Genomic DNA, 21000 nt, shown 5'->3' with positions numbered 1-21000 from the left:
CTCTTGCGTCCGTCGGAAAGGTAATTTCGGCGGTAAAGCACGCCGTCGCGGATGAAAAAAATGACGAGCTTGGCGGCGAAGCGTTCGTGAAGCTGGGCGCAGAGAAGGTGTAGACAGAAGCGTGAGAAGAGAAGCGATCCAAGGGTCTTGCCTTTGTTCATTGGGCATGTCGGCAATTTCTAGCGAAGATGAGTCACTTATGGTGATAGCTGTCGAGTCAGAGCCGCATTGAAGAGGTGACCTAGACAGGGCGTCGGCATAAGATTGCTTACTGCCAGACCCGTAGGTGACCTGAATGTCGTACTGTTGTTAGCGGAGGGCCCAACGAGCAAGACGGCCGGATGGGTCTTTAAGGGTGGACAACCAGCAGAGTGCGTGATGGTCCGTAACAACAGAAAAGGGACGACCGTAGAGATATGGGCGGAACTTCCCAATGATCCAAATGATGGCCACGCACACCTTTTCGGTTACAGAATAATTTTTTTGGCCTTTGTTAAGGTGCGGCTGGCATAAGCAACAACGTACTCTGGGTTGCCGGGCTTTCGGTGTGCAAGGACAACGCCGAGACCTACACCGCTGGCATCAGTGTGAACTTCGGTAGGCGCCGCAGGGTTAAAATGGCGGAGAATGGCGTCACGGGCAAGGAGATCAGTCAGCGGCGAGATGATCGAAGCGAAATTGCGGACGAAGCGACGAAAAATACGAGCACAGCCGGATAAAACTACGCAGCTCCTTTAGAGACATTGGGCGTGGAAACTCAGCTACTGCACGGAGTTTCGCAGGATCTGGACGAACACCGTCTTTCGAAACAACGTGTCCCAATATAGTAAGCTGGCGAGCCCCGAAGCAGCACTTTTTCAAACTTAGTTGCAGGCCGGCATCAGTCAAACACTTTAGCACACGCTCGAGACGGTCCAAATGTGACGTAAAATCTTTTAAAAAACACAACATCGTCCAGGTAACAAAGACAGTCATGCCACTTGAGTCCGCACACAATTGTGTCCATCATGCGCTCGAAGGTGGCCGGCGCGTTGCACAATCCAAATGGCATGACGTTAAATTCACAGAGACCGTCAGGTGTCACAAAAGCGGTTTTTGGTCGATCGTCAGCTGCCATGGGTACCTGCCAGTAGCCCAAGCGAAGATCCAGAGATGAAAAGAATTCGGCACCTTGAAGGCAATCGAGAGCATCATCAATACGTGGAAGGGGGTATACGTCTTTTCGCGTTATCTTGTTCAAACGCCTGTAATCAACACAGAACCATATAGAGCCATCCTTTTTCCTCACGAGAACAACTGGAGAAGCCCAAGGGCTGTGCGAAGGCTGGATGACGCCACGCTGAAGCATGTCATTAACGTGCTCGGTGATAACTTGACGTTCTGCAGCCGATACCCGATAAGGGCGCTGGCGTACCGGGGCGTGCGTACCGGTGTCGATGCAGTGAGTGACTACGGATGTGCGCCCCAAAGATGTCCGAGGAAGGTCGAATGAGGAACGGAAGCGCCGCAGCAAGCTGACGAGCTGGTCGCGTTGATCTGCTGAAAGGCTGGCATCCAGACAGCCAGAAAAAGCTGCAGTGGAGTCGTCGTTCTGTACAGAAGCAGGCAAGTCAATATTATCGAGCTGAAGTGGGGTTGTGTCTTCTGAGACGGCATATGTCATAGCGTCATCAAAGGACTCGACATGACCAAAACGTTCTCCACGAAGAAGCGTTGACGGACAAGGCAACGGGTTAGAGACGTATATGGCGCTGTAGCCACCACAGAAAGTCAGAAAGGCGAAGGGCAGGACTAAGCAATGGCGACGATTAGCGGCATCAGTCGGAGTGAAAAGAACTGTCGAATCAGAAAAGCAGGCGCAGAAACGGGCACGAGAACGGTAGAGCAGGCGGGGATGTCAGTATCTTTGGCCACGGTTATCTTATTGACGTGGAGCGGTGTGTCAAACGAGGCGGCCGGTGAAATCGGAGACAATTCGATGCTGGCTCAGGCACAATCAATAATCGCATAATGACTGGTGAGAAAGTCGCAACCCAGAATCAGTTCGTGAGATCAGTGAGGCAGCACAAGGAATTCGGCGACGTTTAAAACACCCTGAATGACAATTCGAGCTGTGCACGCCGCAAGCGGTTGAATGCGATGTGAGCTGGCAGTTCGGAGAAAAAATTTCGAAACAGGCGTCGTAACTTTACGAAGTCGGCGGCAAAGATTGGCGCTTGTGGACACAGCGGCGCCAGTGTCCACAAGCGCGATAACTGCGACGTCAGCAACAAACACGACGATAACGTTGGCGAGGAAGACGGAGGACTTGCACAAATAGAAGAAAACGCAGTTCTTGCCTCCGGAACTGCGGCTGTTAGTTTTCCTCCGGCCCAGCAGGAGAGCGACGGCGCAGCGGCGAGAGGGAACGACGGCGGGGACACGGCGATCGGCGGGAGGAGTGGGAGGAGCGGTCAGGATAAAATGAGTCCATAGAAGTGCCAGCAGGGACAGGGGGAGGGGAAGGTTCATAGTTTGAACTGCAGTTGTAGCTGTACAGGCGGGGGCCATTGCGGTATGACTGCGCGCGCTGGCGACAAAGCCGGGCGACGTGGCCAGGAAAGCCACATGAATAACAGATTGGACGGTTGTCGGAGGTCCGCCATGGATTGTTGACCGGACGTCGAGGAGGCAGATAAGGGCGGGGCGGAGGTGGCGGCGAGGGTAACGGCGCAGCATACGCGACAGGGCAGGGTGGTGGTCTGGCAGCGACAGCGGCGTACGTTGAAGGGGCTGTCACAGGCGTAATTGGAGAGCTTGGCGGTAAAACTTCTGCAACTTGCTCCTGGATGGTGCGTCGAAGTGCAGAATCTAGCGATGGGGTGGTTGCGGCAGAGCAGGCAGGAGCAACATTTGGCGAGCCACTTCCTCCCGTATAAAGGCCTTGATCTCGGGAAGGAGGGAAGGTGGTTCAGAAGTGAGACCGCATGTTGTCGGAGGCATGAATAACCGATCGTTCACGAGAGAACGCCGGGTAGAAGCTCGTTGCCTCTTGAGAATGTTGTAACTCTGACAGAGCTGAACCACTTCGACGACGGTTTGCGGGTTTCTGGCCGTCAATATGTGAAATGCATCGTCGGAGATTCCCTTCAGGATTTTGGTGATCTTGTCAGCTTCGGACATAAAAGGATCAACACGTCTACAAAGATGCACAATGTCTTCTAGGTAGCTGGTGAATGTTTCATCAGGAGTCTGAGCGCGGGCTTCGAGGCGTTGTTCGGCGCGCAGTTTGCGCACAGCGGGGCGGCCGAACACCTCGGAAAAGCTCGTTTTGAAGGCCGACCAGGTGGGTAGGTCGGGTTCGTGGTTGCGGAACCATAAATTTGCTACATCGGTCAGGTAAAAGAGAACGTTGGCTAACTTGGTGGTATCGTCCTACTTGTTGTAGGCGCTTACGCGTTCGTAGGAGGATAGCCAATCATCTACATCTTGGTCGTCGGCGCCACTGAAAAAGCTGGGGTCACGCTGGCGAAGCCCACCAGAGCACAGGATGGTAGGGGGAAGCGGTGGGATCAGTCGAGCGTGGAGTGGCGGTCTGGCTTGTTGCCTCAGGCATAGCGGATGGCGGAGCGAGTGTGCGGCTGCGAAGCTCCAGTGTGAGAGGAGGGAACGAAGAGCAGTACGTTGAAGCTCAGGTCGGTGTTCCGGTCGACCGTTTAACTAGCGCGTCAGTCTCTTGCGTCTTCTTTGTCTGCCGCCTTTGTAGCACGCGCCTTTCGACATACGCTCGTCGTCTTTGTCACCGTCGACAGTCACGGAGCGTTGATGTAACACTACAAATGCAATACCATTTTCCTCCAGGAGGTAGCTGTATATATGACCAACTGTACATTAAATAAACGTTCATAAAACAATGCAAGAAAAAAAATCCAAAATGAACAGTATGTCATTTTTACCGTGAAAAAAACAAAAACAAAAAGAAACCGATATTTCTTCAGCAGAAAATATTAACCGAAAAAAAAAGCCGAAAGCTGCGTTTTGCAAATAAACATCGAAAAAAGTCCCTTGAATTTTCTGAAAATGAAAATCGAAAATTCCAAACCATACGGCTATGCCACAGAGAACCGCTGTACCGCTTTCTTTACCGCACCCCCAGCTTCCGGTAATCCGTCCCCCGCCGGAGAGTGGAGTGAACCCTTGCAATAAAAATACCACCGTTCTATGCACGCGGAAGAGGCAGCACATGGAGGAAGAAAAGAACTTCCTTCCTCCATGAGGCAGCATGAGCAATGCCAAATGACGGCAGAAGGCGCCTATGAGTGCGGAGCCAAGCAGACAGCGCGCGCTCCACGCTTTCAGCGGAATTTTGTCCCGGCAGGGGGAAACGTTGAGACTCCGCGGGAAACTGTTTAGCACGCACACTCCAGCATCTGAACGAACAGTGGTGCGGTGAGAACAATCCGTGAATGGCCCGATATTTGGCTAAACGAACGCTCGCCTATGGCGACGGATGAGTTTATGGGCACAGGCTAGTCACTAACAGGAATACCAAAGCGGGCTAATTTGCAGGACCACTTCACAACACGCAGTCCCATGCAGCGATGATTTGTACGCAGTAGAAACGAGAATTTGTCCCGCACACTGGACTTGCGAGGCGCACGCGCACGTAGTTAGCATCGTAATGAAGTAAGCTTCATGCTTGCTTCACCGTGAAGAGTGACTGCTAGACCTGCTTGCGACAGATCACAGTACGCTCATAATAAAGCACGTTATCGCCAGTGACTGAATAACTATGCTTATAACGGTTTGATCCTGGGTGTATTATCTTTATTTTTTTAGCATTACAACTACTCCCAGAGTACGTGAGGAGGATGAAATTATCCGAGTGATAAGTAAAAACTGGGCTTATGTTTTGCGCAGCCTCACGAGGGGGAGACTTTCGCTGTCGGCTGCCAATTTTGTCTCAAGAAAATAGCCTTGTCTAGACTGGCCCCTCACAGCTAACAGACGAGATTGCCATTCATGATCACTGACGGGCGAACATAAGTAACCTTATAAGGTATTAACCTCTTTCTACAAGCGTTCTTCCGACTTGAACGCCTTTCCTAGTCCCATCTTTGTGCTCGCGTAGTACGCGCCTACTTGGATACAGTGGACAGGTTACCCATCGCGACCTACGGTCCTAGTGGACCTTGGTCGCCAGGGAGCGAGCGGCGTTAGACGCCATTGGGGCTCCGGAATAGGAGCTCTACCCAGATTTGGCAGAACCTCGGCCTATAGGGGCTGGATCCGAATACCTCCTAGTACAAAAGAATAAGTATATGTTTGCCACCTGGCAGCAGCGCGCCCAGGATGGGCCTCCCACCGAGCTTGGCGGTCCGGGTTCCAGCTACAGTGTTGGTACAGAACTTCCGCGGTGACCGAGTGGTTAGGGCGCTGTGATGATGTTGATTGCGGCGTGTGCGCGGGTTTGCTGGAGAAGAAGTGAAGTGCGGCCGCGTGCGGGGCGTGCCAGTGCGCGGGAATTTGTTCGGTAAGAGAACGTGATGGACGTTCCTGAGTGTCGCTGGCGGTTGAGGTCATCGTCCTGGGCCTGGCGTAAAAGGCCAGCTCGCCAGCACCTGCCAGGCACCTGGTCCGGGGCTTGGTGCCGCACAACGCTTCGCCATCCTGCGAACGACTCCCGGAGGCAGCTAGACTGCCCCATCGTGCCTGCCTGCCGCACTGGTGCCGTTAGAGTACCCGGGCGTGGCCGACCGCAGTACCCTGGACTGCGAAGCAGACGCCGGGCACAGACGCCGGAGCGTGGCCTGCCGCGCTACCGGGTCCTCGGACGCCTGGACGAGAACAGGGCCCGCGTCATACCCCGGCCGCCGGTCTTTCCTCGACCGGACTTCGAGCACCGTAGGACTCGTCGAGTGGACGACCAGACTATACAGAAGTAGGACGGTTTTTTGAGCATATCCCGTTAGATATAAGGCTAGGCTGTATGCATGTGTGTTGCCCGTGATACGTTGGTCAAGAAAAGAAAAGCATGCGCGTGTCCGTGAACCTGATCTGTTACCTGCCCAGAGCTCCTGGACGAACCTGGGCCCATAACATAACATAACATAACAGGCGCTCCATTACTGAGTTCGAGGTCACCGTTTCAAGCCCAGGCCGAAGCTACCGCGTTTTTCATGAAGCCAGAAATCAAGGCTTCCGTGTGCTGTGCGATGTCAGTGCACGTTAATTAAAAGAGCCCAAGGTAATGAAAATGTGTGTAACCTTCCACTACGACACCCATCATCGTCCGAGTCACTATGGGTGGTTGGAACCGACATTCATAGGTCCTTGGTAGCCAAGAAGGCGATGCGGGCACGGCAAAGCAGTCCAGCGCGCGACAAATCAAACTTAGCAATAAAATCGAAACTCGCGAGATATCGGATGTCTCAGAGACGCATTTAGCGAGTGAAGAATCTTGCGCGGCGGCTGTTTTTCCTTTAAATAGACCTTGTGGGCCTCCACAGCCCCTTTAAGTGTTTTAAACCGCGCGCGCGTCTTCCTATTTGTATTGTGTTTGCACGGGCAGCGCGAGTGCGCATGAGTGAGCAGATAATCTTGGGGGGCGTGATGTTAGCGGAGACAGACGAGGGTAGATAAGCGCGTCGGAAGCAAGGCGCGGGGCCTTTTTTGTCCCGGCGGAGGGGCCGGCGCGTGGCAGCCGGCGAGCGTCATGGGCCAGCAGAGTGTGCACGGACGATTGAAAGAAGATCGCGGACATGAAGATGGAAGCGGTGCCTGCAGAAACGGCCTAGGCGTATTCGTGTGAGTTGCTGTCACGCGAGGAGCAGTGTTTCTTGTGCAGCCGTTAGCGCTTTGGGCCCTATTGCTCGTTTTATTCGCTCCGCAGTGTGTTTTGTTTCGCCGCGGTTAAGCCCTGACATTCGCCGCGGTAAAGCCCTGACATTCTTCCCGCTTTCCGTTGGTGTTCTAATGTCGCGCGCATGAACAGCCTGTTCTCAGCGCAGTAGCGCCTTATGTTTCTTTGTTTTACTTTTCCGTTTATCCGGAATAAACCGGTGTTTTTAAGAGACTGGATTTGTCACTCGTCGGGCGAGACCATGGCTCGCGGACCTGTTTTTTTTTAAGGTGAGGCCTTCAACCTGTACTACTAAATTCCGGGTTTTAGTCCCGGCGCTAACGCAACACATTTGGCAGCGCACCAAGGCATTGCCGGGCTGGCTAGCAGCAGTACGGTGCGTTACTGAAAAAACATCGGCTTTCGCGCCACAGGTGACGGCCTACATGTTACACACTTGAAAGCGTTTTGCGAGTGTTTTAAGGTGAAAGCCTTTAATGGCTCATAACTAGCCAGCATGTCCGTCCGTGCGTCCGCTAGAAGTGTCCCAATTCCTCGTGAGATTCCGCGAAATTCCACTTGTCAATCACACTGATGAGGTCATCAAAAAATAAAAATGTTGTCGCCACCGGGGATCGAACCTCCATCGCTCTGATCCCAATCCGAGAGCTTCAACCACCTGCGCCACATCCGGGATCGTGAAACGCCCATTATAATTCTCCTTCTCTATGATGACAGCGGGGTTCCGCGAGTAACAGATATTGCGCCTTTCCTTAATTTCCTGTAAACCAAATATAGAAACTTAGACGCGTCCAACGGATGGCTGGTTGTGTCCGACGAGGAAGGCGCGCGAAGTACCGTGTGCAGCAGCTACTCTCAGGCTTTGGTATTACTCCACTAGTGCTCTCGATTTTGTTTTTCTTCTCTCGGATTCTTAGCACCTCATTATAAGTATGAGTTGGAGTTTTTGGCTTTAAACTAGAAAAATTGGCGGTGGCTTAGCTTGGTTAAGCCTTGATATCAAAAGCGAAAAGCTTCGGCGATGCCATGGCTTAGCTTGTGGTTCATTGGCGTAGTTGTGACTTACCTTGTTGTTCACGGTTGCACCTTATGATATTCCATGGCTCATCATCATGGTGAAGCATTGATTACAGACCTACTAATTCCGATTCCACATCATCATCAACGTTACTCTTCTGTATAGACATAAACGCAGCCCGGTGAAAGCGCGCGGCACCAGCTAAAAGGTCAACCGGTGGAGTCCAGGTTGCAGCCGCAGTGGCGGCACCGACCACCTGCGCCTCTCCTGTGATGCCACGTGGTTTGCGCATGCGCAGCTGTGGCTTTTATTGCGAAAGGAATACTACGCCAGGTCTAACCGCTCGTCGCTGTGTGCAGTGTCCGTGTCCATGACTGTGATCCCGTGGCAGGAGCTGCCAACTTGGTTCTCTCGTTTCACATGGGACGGTTATGTCAGACTCAGCCTGCTAGGATCCTTGCATTCACGTTACCGCTATAGGCAACTAAGGCACGTTCATACGACTTGGTTAAAGCGGGGCTTTGACCGACGACGGCGCACAAGCGAGACTCGGAGTTGACTAGCCTAGTGAAGCTTTTCGCTTAAAAAACGAGAACCGACGCCAGTATGAAATTCGGTTCTAAAAAGAAAAGTCACTAGCCTTGAGATGTGCATGCACCAGAGCCTGCCGAGGCCCGGGGCAGACTTTAGAGGCTCCGCTGCATCGCCAAGCTTCTCCTGTTCGCGCGTTGCTCATGTTCCCAAACTGTCATCACCTTATCCAGAGCCACTTCTCACCGGTGTACGTGGTGCATCACTCAAGTTACGAGGGAGGTCGTAGTGGAGACTGACTATAATTTTGACCGCATGAGGTTCTTCGACAGGCGCTGACATAGCACAGTGCACGGGCGCCTTGCGTTCTGCCAACATCTAAAGCGCCCGCCGCAGTTGATATCGAGCCCACGTCCCTCGAATTAAGCGGCCCAACCACTGAGCCAATGCGGCCAAGCGCACCGATAAACATTGCAGCCGTAATCAACCACCGTAAACTCGAAACCATGCATGCATAAGTGCGATGAAAAAGCGCCGTGGTGGCTTCCGCGACTGTTCCGCAGCATAGTTCCATCCCTGCCGTCATCATCGGGCAGCGCTAGCTACCGAAGCGAAAGCTTCACTACGCTATGTACCACCCAATGTCAACCTGCTCGTCCGCCTGACCTTCAACGAGCCAGAGGTCACAGTGTTGCTATATAGCTTAACAATGGTACAACCTAACCGAATGTTTTTTTTTTCTTTTTTCAATCCGAAGCTTTGTTCCTGCAGTGAAGCGATCGCTATTGTCTCTTTCCGTTCCATGAGTGAAGGAACGAGTAGGGAGATGCCTCAAGGATAGCATTCATCACTTGCAGTAAAGCTATTCCGGCATAAAGGAGACTACAGAAAAAAACGCCTGGTTCCGCTTGACAAAGGAGGTAAGTGTAAACGCGTGCTGCTCGGCTGCTGCTGTTTCGGTTTGTTTTCTCTTTTTTATTAATCGTTTTCAGACAACTTCGGTGACAAAAAAAAAATTCACGTTTTTATTTCCCGCGGTGCGATCCCTTAATTTCAAAGCTGCTACTTGTTTTATAGTCTCAGCATGATCATCTGTGCGCTAACCGCATGTACAGAAAGTCTCCCTGAGCACGCAGCAACTGATCATTTTTCCACAGAGATATTATTCGCCTAAAAAAACGAAAATTCTCTTCTCACTGGAAAAAGAAACGAGGGGGGGTAGGGCTACGGCAACGGGTTTTCAGAGTAGTGAGCCTGCGACTGGAAAGAATGTGCTAGGTGTCCAATCCAATGCAATAGAGAGAACCCAAAGAGAAACAATAAATCGAAAGTCACGCATTGAATTAAGACCTATTTGTAACTGAAAGCTGTTCGGAAACCTGACAGCTCACCGCAGTCCACAAGGGCCGTCATTTAGGCTTTAGAATAAAACTAGTAGAGCAAGTCGTCGTTTGAAACTATGCAATTCAAACAAACTGAATGTTTGTTTACTTAAAGTTTCTGCATCTAGCTTTTTTTAAGCGTATGGTGAGTATGATGAGTCCTCATGGACGCCTTCAGATACCAATGGCCACGCCCAAACAGTCGTTGAGTCGACCGCCACTGAGTTTGACGTTCTCTGAAAACCATCGTGTGGCATTTGCCGATACCTGCTGGATTCAATGACAAGGGATACAACGAACTTTGAACTCACCGTACAAAAGGAATCATAGATAGCACGTTTTGAGAGTGCAGACTACTCAGCTAGCCTCGTTCAGGATAAAACATACGTGCTCCTTTCGTCACGCCTATCTTACCAGTTTCGCACTACCATCATAAACCATATGGAGGACACGTGTCCCACATACGGGTGGCACCACCCTGCATTCATCACAGAGTGACACCGCTTTGTAAAAGAACACCTATAGCACTTTTTTTTCTTTCTTTAAAGGGAATATGAAGGACAATTCTTCACTCAATTTTCGGTCTTGGGCAAACGCGACCATCTCACGTTTTGTGCCAAGCCTGAAACTGGTGACACTATAAACAAGACTCCGTGATCATCAACCGGAATCCAATGGCAATGTAGACTAACCTCAGAGATCTGCGCCAGAAGTAAAAAAACAAGAATGCGCACTGGAAACTCAGCACCAGGTTCGAAAAACAAACCAGCCCCCAAGTTTTAGGGCGAACTCCGAACTTCGTCCCTTCCCAGCAGGGTCTGTCCGTTGGACGCATGCCTGCTGCTGTTTCAATCTCCCCTCTGATCACATCCAACGAGCGGTTTCTATTGAAAATGGAATTCTCTTCGAGTTCCAGGGAATTTTAGGGAGATAAATTGTCTCACTCTTTCTCAAACTGACCGAGTTTTCAAGCTGCCGAAGGGGGAAAAGGCCTGAAAAGAGGAATTTGTAATACGGATTAAAGGCACTTGGGCTGCAGCGTCACTGCGTGGAGCATCGCTGCAGCACTCGACCGCTTCGGAACAAACACAAACTCACCGCCAGGGACGCAGGAACCGGGAAGGGGGGTCTCATGTGGAGGCTCAATCCTCCCTCTCTCTCCATCTACCTGAATTCCTGCCGTTATTTCTTCTTTTTTTTGCTGCAACCTACTTTCGGATTACCTCGTTTCCATAAAATTGGCTTCTTTTACGTTGATGACACCCACAAAACACGAAAACAAGCGAGCATTAGAAGTGGTGTTATAGGTGTACCATTTTGGTTTTCACAGAAAGGCAATTTCAACAACAGAAACAGGTAGACGTGGGTACCACTCAGGGAGCAACTTGCCCGATCGTATCATTCTGCGCAGAAATACGAGGAAGGACATATATTGAGCGAGTACTTTGCAAGCTGGTAAGCAATAAATAAAAACAAAAATAGCAAAATTATTCTTCTAGCGCCCCTTCCCATTGAAGTCACTGGTCGCCGCTGCATTTCTCCACGCAATATCTCGCGCTACTTGGTTGCATTCGCGTCTATTTTACTCGCTCTCGTCCCTATAGGTAATAATATAGGTGAGAAAAAGATCTCTTTTTTCAGATGAATTGGACTCATATCTGTACAGTCCACACCATTGCCATAGCAACCACATTGGACGAAGAAGTTGTTTTTTAAATTAGTCCACCATTTACACCTATATTTAAATTCATTTATTCTTCACAAACCATTTCTAATGCTTTAAAAAGCATAATGCGTCTACAATTGCCATTATAAAAAAGTTTCATCAGCACATAGGTGAGGAGCTTTGGCTTTGTCATACTAAATGGCGCCACGGTGTATTAGGCTTCTAGGTCGAAAAGAGTCAAGATGGGTGGGAGTACACCGTAACGACGCCTGATGCAACGCCGAGCTCTTGAGGACGTACAGTTAAAACTATCCCCCCCTAAAACACAAAACTTGCGTTCGAACGATGAATGTCGAAACAGCCTTCGAGCATGCGAACATGCTGGGCGGGGAACGAATTCCGTTTTCCCCCCCTCATCGTGCCATACATATCACACCAAAGCGATCATAGGCTGATGCATGATAACCCTACCCTCCACCTACGTTGACGGCACTATGATCGTAATGTTATGTAAAGTGCAACAGAGACGCCACAATCAGATAAGAGAGACGGACAGGGCGCCCTGTCCTGTCCTTCTTGTCTGATTGTGGTGTCTCTGTTGCGCTTTACATAAATTTACGAGCATGAACCAACTAGCCCCGCAACGCATTTTACGGCACTATGAGACTACAGATGGATAGCGAGGGCTGTTAACTGCTGCGTGCAGTGTACCAAAATGATACGATTTCTTTATTTCTCAAGCTTTGGCTTCTGCTCAATTCTCCTACATTGAAGAAATCCAGCTCGTGCGAGCCCCTGCCAAACATGTTAGCGCCCAAACACAAGTACTGAAACCAACAATTAGTTCGTGAAAATGGTGCGTGGCGGCGATAACAGTATTTCATTTATCGCTCTCTTTTAGCTTATACAGTACAAGCTCTGTATAGAGAGAAAGTAGCCCCTTTGCCATTGATGTTGTACTATATCGGTACAAACTAACTTCTATATATCTTCAGAGCCACTTTAAATACCGCCTAGCGGAGCTGATGAGTCATGGCTCCAGGTTGACAATCACAAAACTGCATCTGTTGTGCAAGCCAGACTCAGAGCGCCACCTCTAAATATTCCGCTAGGTTCATTTGGAACACCTCCTTATCCCTAGCGCGACGTATGCTGTCTGATAAGAAAGTAGTAGAAAAAAGGTACTGTTCCCGCTAACATAACCCTCAGTGAAGCACAATTAGGGCTTTTCTGATGTTTGCTTTGCAAGACGCTACAAAAAAAAAAAAAAAAAAAGGCGCACACAGATAGCTTCTATATTCAACACACGCCGGTCGCTTCTTATTGAATATTACTGCTTTCGTAAAGTGCGGGGCAACTCTTACACCGCCGAGTCGGGAACCGGGACTGGACACACAATTCTAAGCACAACTGCCCGATTTGCGTAAACGTGGCTCGTAGCTTTCGCCGCTGATCAAGTCCACTGCGACGAGACAACGTCAAAGCACCGTTTAAGCATGTCAGAACTCAGAATAACCAACTTTGATTAGCTTTTTGAAACAACCACTATATCTACAAAAATCCATACAAGGTTACAAGGTCTATCGGCACCATGCAGAAACCCAGGGGGCAGCACTCGCGGCGAAAAGACAGCGCCACGAGGGAGCGACGGAACATTTTCGTAGTGACCCGCGCGACCGCCTGGGCAGGGTGTGCGCTTGAAGCGTCCTGCGCAGCGAAATGGTGGCAGTTTCAGCCAGCTGGAGCGACGTCGCGAAGCGCAAACAATGCGAGACCCACCAGAAACTAGACGGAGAGGCAGAGACCAGCACTGGCCACTCGCTGGGCGTTTATTTCTAGGCTGGAAACACGCGAAACGGAAGACAACAGGAGAAGCGCTCGCAGTTGGTAAAGGCCGAGCAGAAAAAGAAGGGGATGGGGGTGTAATAAAGAAATCGAGCAACACATGTATGCGCTATCACAGAATTTTTTTTTATTTTTCTCACGTATTCCTTTAACAAAGACTCCCTTCTCGGCGGCGGCGATGAGCTTCTGCTTCAGCCTCGCTTACACCTGGTTGCTCTCGACGGTGGCGATGAGCCTCCGCTTCGGCGGTGCGAACGGCAGGGTCTTCTCGACGGCGGCGATGAGCTTCTGCTTCAGCCTCGCTTACTGCTCTGGATTCTGGCGGCGACGGCGCTTGGCCTCTGCTCTGGCAGCTCGTTTAGCAGCAACAGCAGCAGCAGACGGAGGACTTCCACCGGTCGTCTCGCTCATGGCTCAGAAAGAACTGGCAGATAATTTCGCAGTGGCGAACGGCAGCGGCAATTTCTACTCGGATGGTGCACATATACAGATCCACAGCCACCGATCTGGCTCTCTGATTGCCACCGCACAGGGGTTGCATTGGAGGAGGAGCGAAGAAAGGAATTAAGTTCGAGCCGGCGCTTTGACAACCGGAGACTCGCAGGAAGAGGGGGGAGGGGGGCGGCGTGTACACCCAGCGGCCAACGATGGGGGCAGAAGCGCGCGCAGCAAGCGGACAACGCGATAAAGGGAGGAGGGAAGAGATAGCAGCGACTGACTGATGCTGCTGACGCCGATAGTGAGTCAATCCCAGCTGCCGAGTTGGTTTCAGGGACAACGCCGCCGATACCGACGCAAACAATATGATACCCTCGCTTCCGCAGCGCCAAGAACCAGGTCTAGCCGTGGGAAGGTGGTCACGTATTCGTCGACGTGCCGGGGCCTACGTGAAATAACCGGCGCGTCAGCAACTGAAGAGCACCCTATCCGCCACACGGGAACAGGGGGGGGGGGACCCTCCCCTCCTCTTTCTGCATGGCGGCGACGGTGTTCTATGCAGTCACGTTATCTTGACTCTCTAGCGGCGTCAGCGGCATCCAGCGGTATCAGTCGGTCGCTGCTAGCGCTGGGGGGATGAAAGGGGGGCGGAGCTGGTTACGAGGCCGACGACGACGCCGACGCGAAACCCAGGAACGAACGCCAAAGAGCTGCGCTCTAAAACAGAGTAAAAATGTAGAAAAATACAAAAAACATTTGTGGCACAGCTTCACAAAGGCCAGCCTAGAACGTCCCAAGATGGGGGGGGGGGGGGGGGGGAGAAAGCTGCGGGGAATTTTGTGGCCGAGAAGGATGAAACGAGTATGGGAGAAGAACATGAACGAATGAAGCTGGAGTCGAAGAGAAAAAGCCCCCCCTCCCACCGCAAAAAAAAAGAAAAGCAACAAGCCTCAAAACTCGAGCTTTTTCTAGTGAGGCGGTTGCCACTTTTCTCGACGATAAAGGAAAGGATGGCAGATGGCACGCGGTCGCTGATACAGCGACACAGCTATGACAATGAAAACTTCCTTGCAGCAGGGCACAACAAGCGATCTACAATTTCTAATACACCTGCATGTCTTCCTCTCTGTCACTTGTAAGAATTTTAGCAAATCTAATTTTCTCTTTCGTTGAAAAAACGTCCTGCCCCAAATCCCGACTTGAATGCTAGTTTTCGTTAGTTTTTTTTTAACAATCTTTATTGGCTCTTTAAAAGTACTTTTAAGCCCTCTGCCACAAAACTAAATTTTGACGGGGGAGGTTAATAGATGGCAGCCAGCCGCCCGACCACTTGTTTGGAGCAGGATGGCTTGCAATGAATGCAAGATCTATTCAGAGTGTACACAAATAGGTAAAAAAATGACGTTTTTTTTTACTTATTTTTTGCTATAGTCTCGATTGAGCAGTATGCCATGAGAAACAGCTCATCATTCGAGGTTCAATTGCTCAGTAGATGACGAAATGTCATTAACACAACTAAATGAATAAAGCGCATGGATTGGCAGACAGGGTCTTTATGAATCACATCTACAGAGGAGGGCGAAGCGGACCGCTCTTACTTTGACGTCAGATAGGGAAGTTTTTTTTTACATATTTTCGTTTGGTTTCCATGACATTCAGGAAGACAAGGTGCTCATCTACGTAGCTGAAAGTTTTAGGGAATAGTTGTGGAAATTATTAAAGTGGATCAGATATCGGCCAATCGTCCGATGTAGGTTGCAGGATGCAGGGCAGGCAAAGGAAAAAGTTTATAGTTAAATGTGCGGACTTTAGAAGAGGGAGAGGGGGGAAGCGAAGCGTATGGCGAGAAAAAAAATGCCAGGCTGGGGGATGGGCAAAGGAAACCACGCAAGAGAAGGAAAGTAGCGGCAAAAGCGTGGAAGGAAAGTGTGTGGAAGGAAATGATCATAATTCATGACGTTCTCTAAAATACGATGAGATGAACAGCGTAACGGCACAAGCTCTGCAAAATTTCAACAGTCCGCCATCTGATAGTAAAACCCCTTGATACTTTGAAAGTTACGCCAACGATTGAACTTTGCCGCCGCCGCGCATACTCCTCGCCTCCTCCTCGCCCCTTGCGCGCCCCTTCGCTGAAGGCCGGCTCTCCGCCCGATTTCCTGAGCGACGATTGGTCTCCCTGCCGTTGCCATTGGAAACCGACGCGCGTCCGGCGTTTTCCTTGTGTTTTCTTTTTCCTTCGCGCCACTTTTCTCCTAGTCTCGGCGAGCGAATATTGCGCGCTGTGCTTTTATTGCAGCGTGCAAGCTCTATGCCGTGCTGTTGCGCGTACAACTGCAGCAAGCGACCTGAAGATGGTTATGCGGTATTCATGATATCTCAAGGCAAGCGTGACGGCTTGCGCACGAGTCAATGGATTCACAAGATTAGTCGAAAGACGTTTATTCCTAGAAACAACAGAGTTGTTTGCAACGTCGAGTGCCTTTCTCACTCCCCGTAATAACGCGTCACCTGACGCTGCGTTTTTTATTCCTGCTTGCTGCTCAATATTTTTGCGGCGGCAGCATGTTCATTGTATAAAAATAAGGTTGTCCTCTGCAGCATGCTGAATATTCTGCGAGGCTCCAAGGCTCCATCATTTAACACGCTTCGACTTCTGTATAGTCAGAAACAGGGCGCTATAATCTGCTTTTTGCTGTCAGAAATAACTGGAAAATTACAGTCTCTCAATTGCATTTGTCGCGATTATGCTAGGATCCCTGGTTTCCTTCACTAAAAATCAAAATTCGGGCTTGTAGAGGAGCTAGCCTTTCCAGCTTGTACTTGTAGTGTGCGTCGGTTACTCGGGAGCAATGAATGCTGGCCCTGAAAAACTCTTTGGCAAGTAAACCCGAGGTATTGCGGGTAATCTGCACTAGTTAGGTCGTATGGCATTTTTTTTTCAATTCTTGAATGTGTCTTGCCATGCTTCGACGCACGCGTGGGTTAAAAAATATGCGTTCGTTTTATCAGGGATACGGCCAATGTGCAGGAGGTGTTCATATGATCACACACGCTTCACTTTGACCATGACTACTAGGCGTTGGCAGGTTACCTTCGCTTTGAAAGCTGGAGCTCTAAAAGCGCGATTCCGCGTATTCATTTATTGCGAGAAAAGTTATCCCATCGATGTCAAATCAGCCGGAATCATTTCATCAATTTTCTGTATTTACGAAACTTAAACAATCAATAATGATTATAGTTATTATGTAAAAATAGGCGAACATTTTGCGAGCAACAATTCTTAACACTAACATATTACTCATTTCAATTGTATGCAAGATTTTTTTTTTCACCTAGCCTGAGTAATTATCTCATCGCTCTATGTTCTAGCTACAATTCCCTGAAGACCAGTTTGAGCCGCCAATATTACACGAACTCGAAAAAAAGAACAGACCAAACGCAGTTCCATCAATTTTCTCTCACCGACCTGTCCTGAAGTAAAGGAAGCCTCCTCGACAGAGACATGAACCTCGCGCTGATATTAGTCAGTTATTTCTGTGGCTTGCTATTTTCCCACCTCCATTTATGAGAAAACAAGAAAGTATAAGAATTAAAAGTCAATGTAGTCTCGTCAGATATTATGAGATAATAGAGATATGACTGACAACGTAAGTCAATGAAAATTGAAGTATATCAATGGGTCATGGGACGGCATCAGATTAAATAGTGATGGTTATGAATAGTGATAAGTAATGATGGTGACTGTTACGGATAATAATAGTAAATTATAGTAATAGGCCCGGATAGTGAGGTGTTCGTTGCGGATAGTGACAGTTACGATAGGTCTCTGGCATTAGTAGATATAGTGATAGATAGGATAGCGATAGTTAATGAATTGGCAGTTATATGCTTTCTCATTTCCGCACGTTGAAGACCTATGTGCACCTTGTAATTTTTTTTTTATTATTGCGTTCAATGAAATCAAGCTCTTTTACACAGCGCATGAGACCACAGCATGCTTGCCCCAGAACTTCAGTGTATCGGCAACAGGGCCCACCACTTCTCCCAGTGTACTCTGCTGTCTTTTAACCACACGCGAAGTCAGTGAGGGGCCACGTACTCATAAAATTATTTAATTCCTCCATCAGCATCATATCAAGACTGCCGTGGCAAACCTGTTCCTTGCCTCGAAGCAGCAAGGAACATCTCAAAATTTGATTTTATACAAAATTAACTAATGAACGCAGATTATCGCGGATCGCTAACTAGCACAGTGCCATTACGCTTGGCCTAAGCTTTCCAACGGTATACGGTTCGGTGTTGCAGCTAAAATTTAGATTTTAATTGCAATTTTCTAAATATAAATTAATTTGGCCCAGTAATTGATTGAAATACATGTACAATTAACCAATAATCCAATCTCATGGTTGATCACGTGAAATATACTATGCTTAGAGAGATAGCTTGACAGTAGCGAAATAGACTAAGTCCTGCTTTAACCTTCTCTAATCTTGAAGTTCAAAGCACCAGCCTGGATCGTTTTCTGAAGTTTTACCGCGGTGACAGATTTCACGCTCTAAAAAAAACAAACACAAAGTCAGAGGCAGTACTAGATTAAGTGCACAAAGTAAAACCTTATCATGAGACTTAAAAAGTGTCTGTAGCACAGAACTCGCCTGAAAGCTTGTTTATCAGTATTCCCCATTCAAACAGTTCTAAGAAGAAACCAATCATTTCATGAACTTTACTATCGGCATTCTCAATGCTTTTCTCGCAATTTTTCAAAACTTTTGTGCACTCCTGGAGCGCACACCTGGCCCAAAAGCTCGCGCTTCACTCACTGCTGCGGCCGGCCGGCGGGCGTCAGGGGGAAAAAGCGTGTCGTGCGCAGCGCTCGCCGCCGCCGCGCGAGGAGAATCGAGGAGGAAAGCGCGGCGCGGAGGAGAGTGTCGCTACTTTCAAATTATCAAGGGACTTTATCTGATAGTTGCGAAGGGCACCATCTGGCGATGAAGTCAGTAAATGCTCAAAGCGTAGGGTAGTATGCGGGCCATCATGCGAGAGGTCACGAAAGCTTACGCACTCAAACCAGCCAGCCCTGGAAACAGCGGGGGCAGTGCTATTCAGAATATTTGTCCCACAGCGCACTTAACTGCGTGTAAACCTGCAGAACTCCACAGCGACTAAATATAAACAAACTGGTGGCTTCCGAAACATGCAGATGCCGAGAAACGCGTGCCCACGGTGTTCGTCTGTCGGTCTCAATAGGAAACGGGGAAAACCGTTAGAACTCGCGTCTCTGAACTTCAGTTAAATCTCGCGACGTAACAACAGCTCAGTTAAAGGCTCGTAATCGCTGTCCAGTTCATGCACAAGTGTATTTGCGTTGTTAGCAAAGGTAGCACATACGAATGCGCGCAAAGTTACTGTCAATGAACAGCGATACACGCTCCGAAACTACACGCGGGAATGAATGCATTGGGTCTCTTCGTACGCACATTTGCAACCAAAGGTAAAGCAAAGAGACTGTTTCGATACGACAGCACCTACCTGGGGGTATGGTTACCAACTTATACGGCGCAGAATTGGCCCGGTCGTGCGCCAGTGCCATCGCATCTCCGTTGAGCAGCGCAACACGCCGCTTCGTGTGACCATTGACAGGTTTCGTCACTGCAGCCCCCGCCACTGCTGATGTCCGATTCACAATACGTGCAGCTTGAGGTGGTATTGTTGATGAGGCTGCAACGCCTGGGGACGCTAATGTGGATGAAACCGATGAGGGTGCTGCCAAGGAAGGCGCTACCGAAGAGGTTGAGGGTGAGCTCGTTGAAGTGGGCTCTGCATGCCGATAGTTATCGGCTAAGCGGGACCCTTCGACCACAATATCCCTAAATGTGATGTTCGTACACCCATGTAGGGTCCCCCACTTCCTCAGAAAGATCGGTGAGCTCAAATATCGGCATATCTTCTTGTAACACTGCAGCACGATACGAAGATGCAGGTTCTCGGTGAAACCGCCCGTGCTGCTGTTGCAGTCCGCACAGGGCAAATTTAACCGTACCGTCTGGCCGACACACGCCTTACACACTGAGTGCCGACACTTCGAAGAAGTGTGCGACATGGGGACGACGAGTAGGCTGGAACAAACACAACATACTAGCGCCTGCCTAAGCAGGCAGAGCAAACGATAAATGTCAGCCCAGGCACAGTGGTCTTTGGGATCAGCTTCGAACACTTTCCGTATTACCTCTTGGTAGAGAGACAGCGCACTCATTGTTCAATGTCTGAACGTCTTCTTCAGCCAGCACAATATGAAAAATACCGTTTTCATGCGCATTCACGTGCCACACAGCGCATGTTTTGTTTGTGGCGACCGCGATGTCGCTGCCACTTCGGCTTTCGGTCCAGATTTGAAGTATGGCGAGTCAGCGGTTCACAGCATTGGTCTCCAAAACTGCTTCTGATAAAGCTTCTTTGCATTTGAATATTTTAAGCGTTATGAAAATTGAAAATATTAATTCTTTTACTCGTCTACATTAGCCCTGCTGTAATGGACATATAAAAACCTCTTGAAATAACTTTTTTCTTGTTTTCTTTTTAACTGCATGTTATGTTGATTGCCGCTGACCTTGACAATGTTATTATTTCACCCTGTTGAAACAACTACAACAAAAAAAAGGATTGCTGCTCAGGTTGCTGCGTATTGCAGAAGCGCAAGATGCCGAGATGTCGACAGATAACAGATGTACTGAAAGGTGTGCCATGTAAATATTAATCCTAATAAATAAAACAAAAATTGAGGGTCTCTTAGATGTCTTTTACCCTTTTTCTCCAATCATTTGCCTCTCATCGTTTTCCTCTTACCGGCGTTCGTTGCACGCTACATATAATTATGATTGGTTTGCAGGAAAGACGCAGTATCTGTGACACTTCCTCCGGCATGTGTGATTTTGGGCGGTACACCATCGCTCCTGTGGCGTGGCGTTCCTTGGCGCGCGTTCAAGTGTGGGATAGCAGATGGCAGGAACGCTAGACAAGAATACATCTCGTGGAATACTAATTATGACGCACGGTATTTCGTTCCATGAGCCTAGAAAGGCTTTCGCCTTTATAACTTTGCGCGAGCGATGACACTCTAGGCATGATAATTCTAGCAAAAAAAGCCATCTTTTTTCGCAAGAGTCTTTCTGTGAGCATTCTGGTTTTCTCTCAAGTTCGAGAAAGAAGCGCAAATACCCGATTAGTGAAATAATGACGTTCATTATGCCGAACCATTGTACAAAATGGTTAAAGCACC

The 21000-nt window shown here is 49.2% G+C and overlaps 1 protein-coding gene across 1 annotated transcript in view; it reads right to left on the bottom strand.

The window, feature by feature from the left end:
* The window catches only part of LOC146183741 (uncharacterized), an 81335-nt gene extending 61358 nt beyond the window's left edge, over positions 1 to 19977 (bottom strand). Inside the window, exon 1 of the mRNA XM_084608416.1 lies at positions 19254 to 19977. Coding sequence (XP_084464542.1) covers positions 19254 to 19977 — 724 coding nt within the window. The remainder of the gene's footprint in view (positions 1 to 19253) is intronic.
* Positions 19978 to 21000: the final 1023 nt, after the last annotated feature.

The sequence above is a fragment of the Amblyomma maculatum genome, chromosome 7, assembly GCF_055883805.1.
Source record: "Amblyomma maculatum isolate TAMU_Amacu chromosome 7, ASM5588380v1, whole genome shotgun sequence".
Taxonomy (NCBI): Eukaryota; Metazoa; Arthropoda; class Arachnida; order Ixodida; family Ixodidae; genus Amblyomma; species Amblyomma maculatum.
This window is presented reverse-complemented; position numbering and strand designations above follow the sequence as displayed.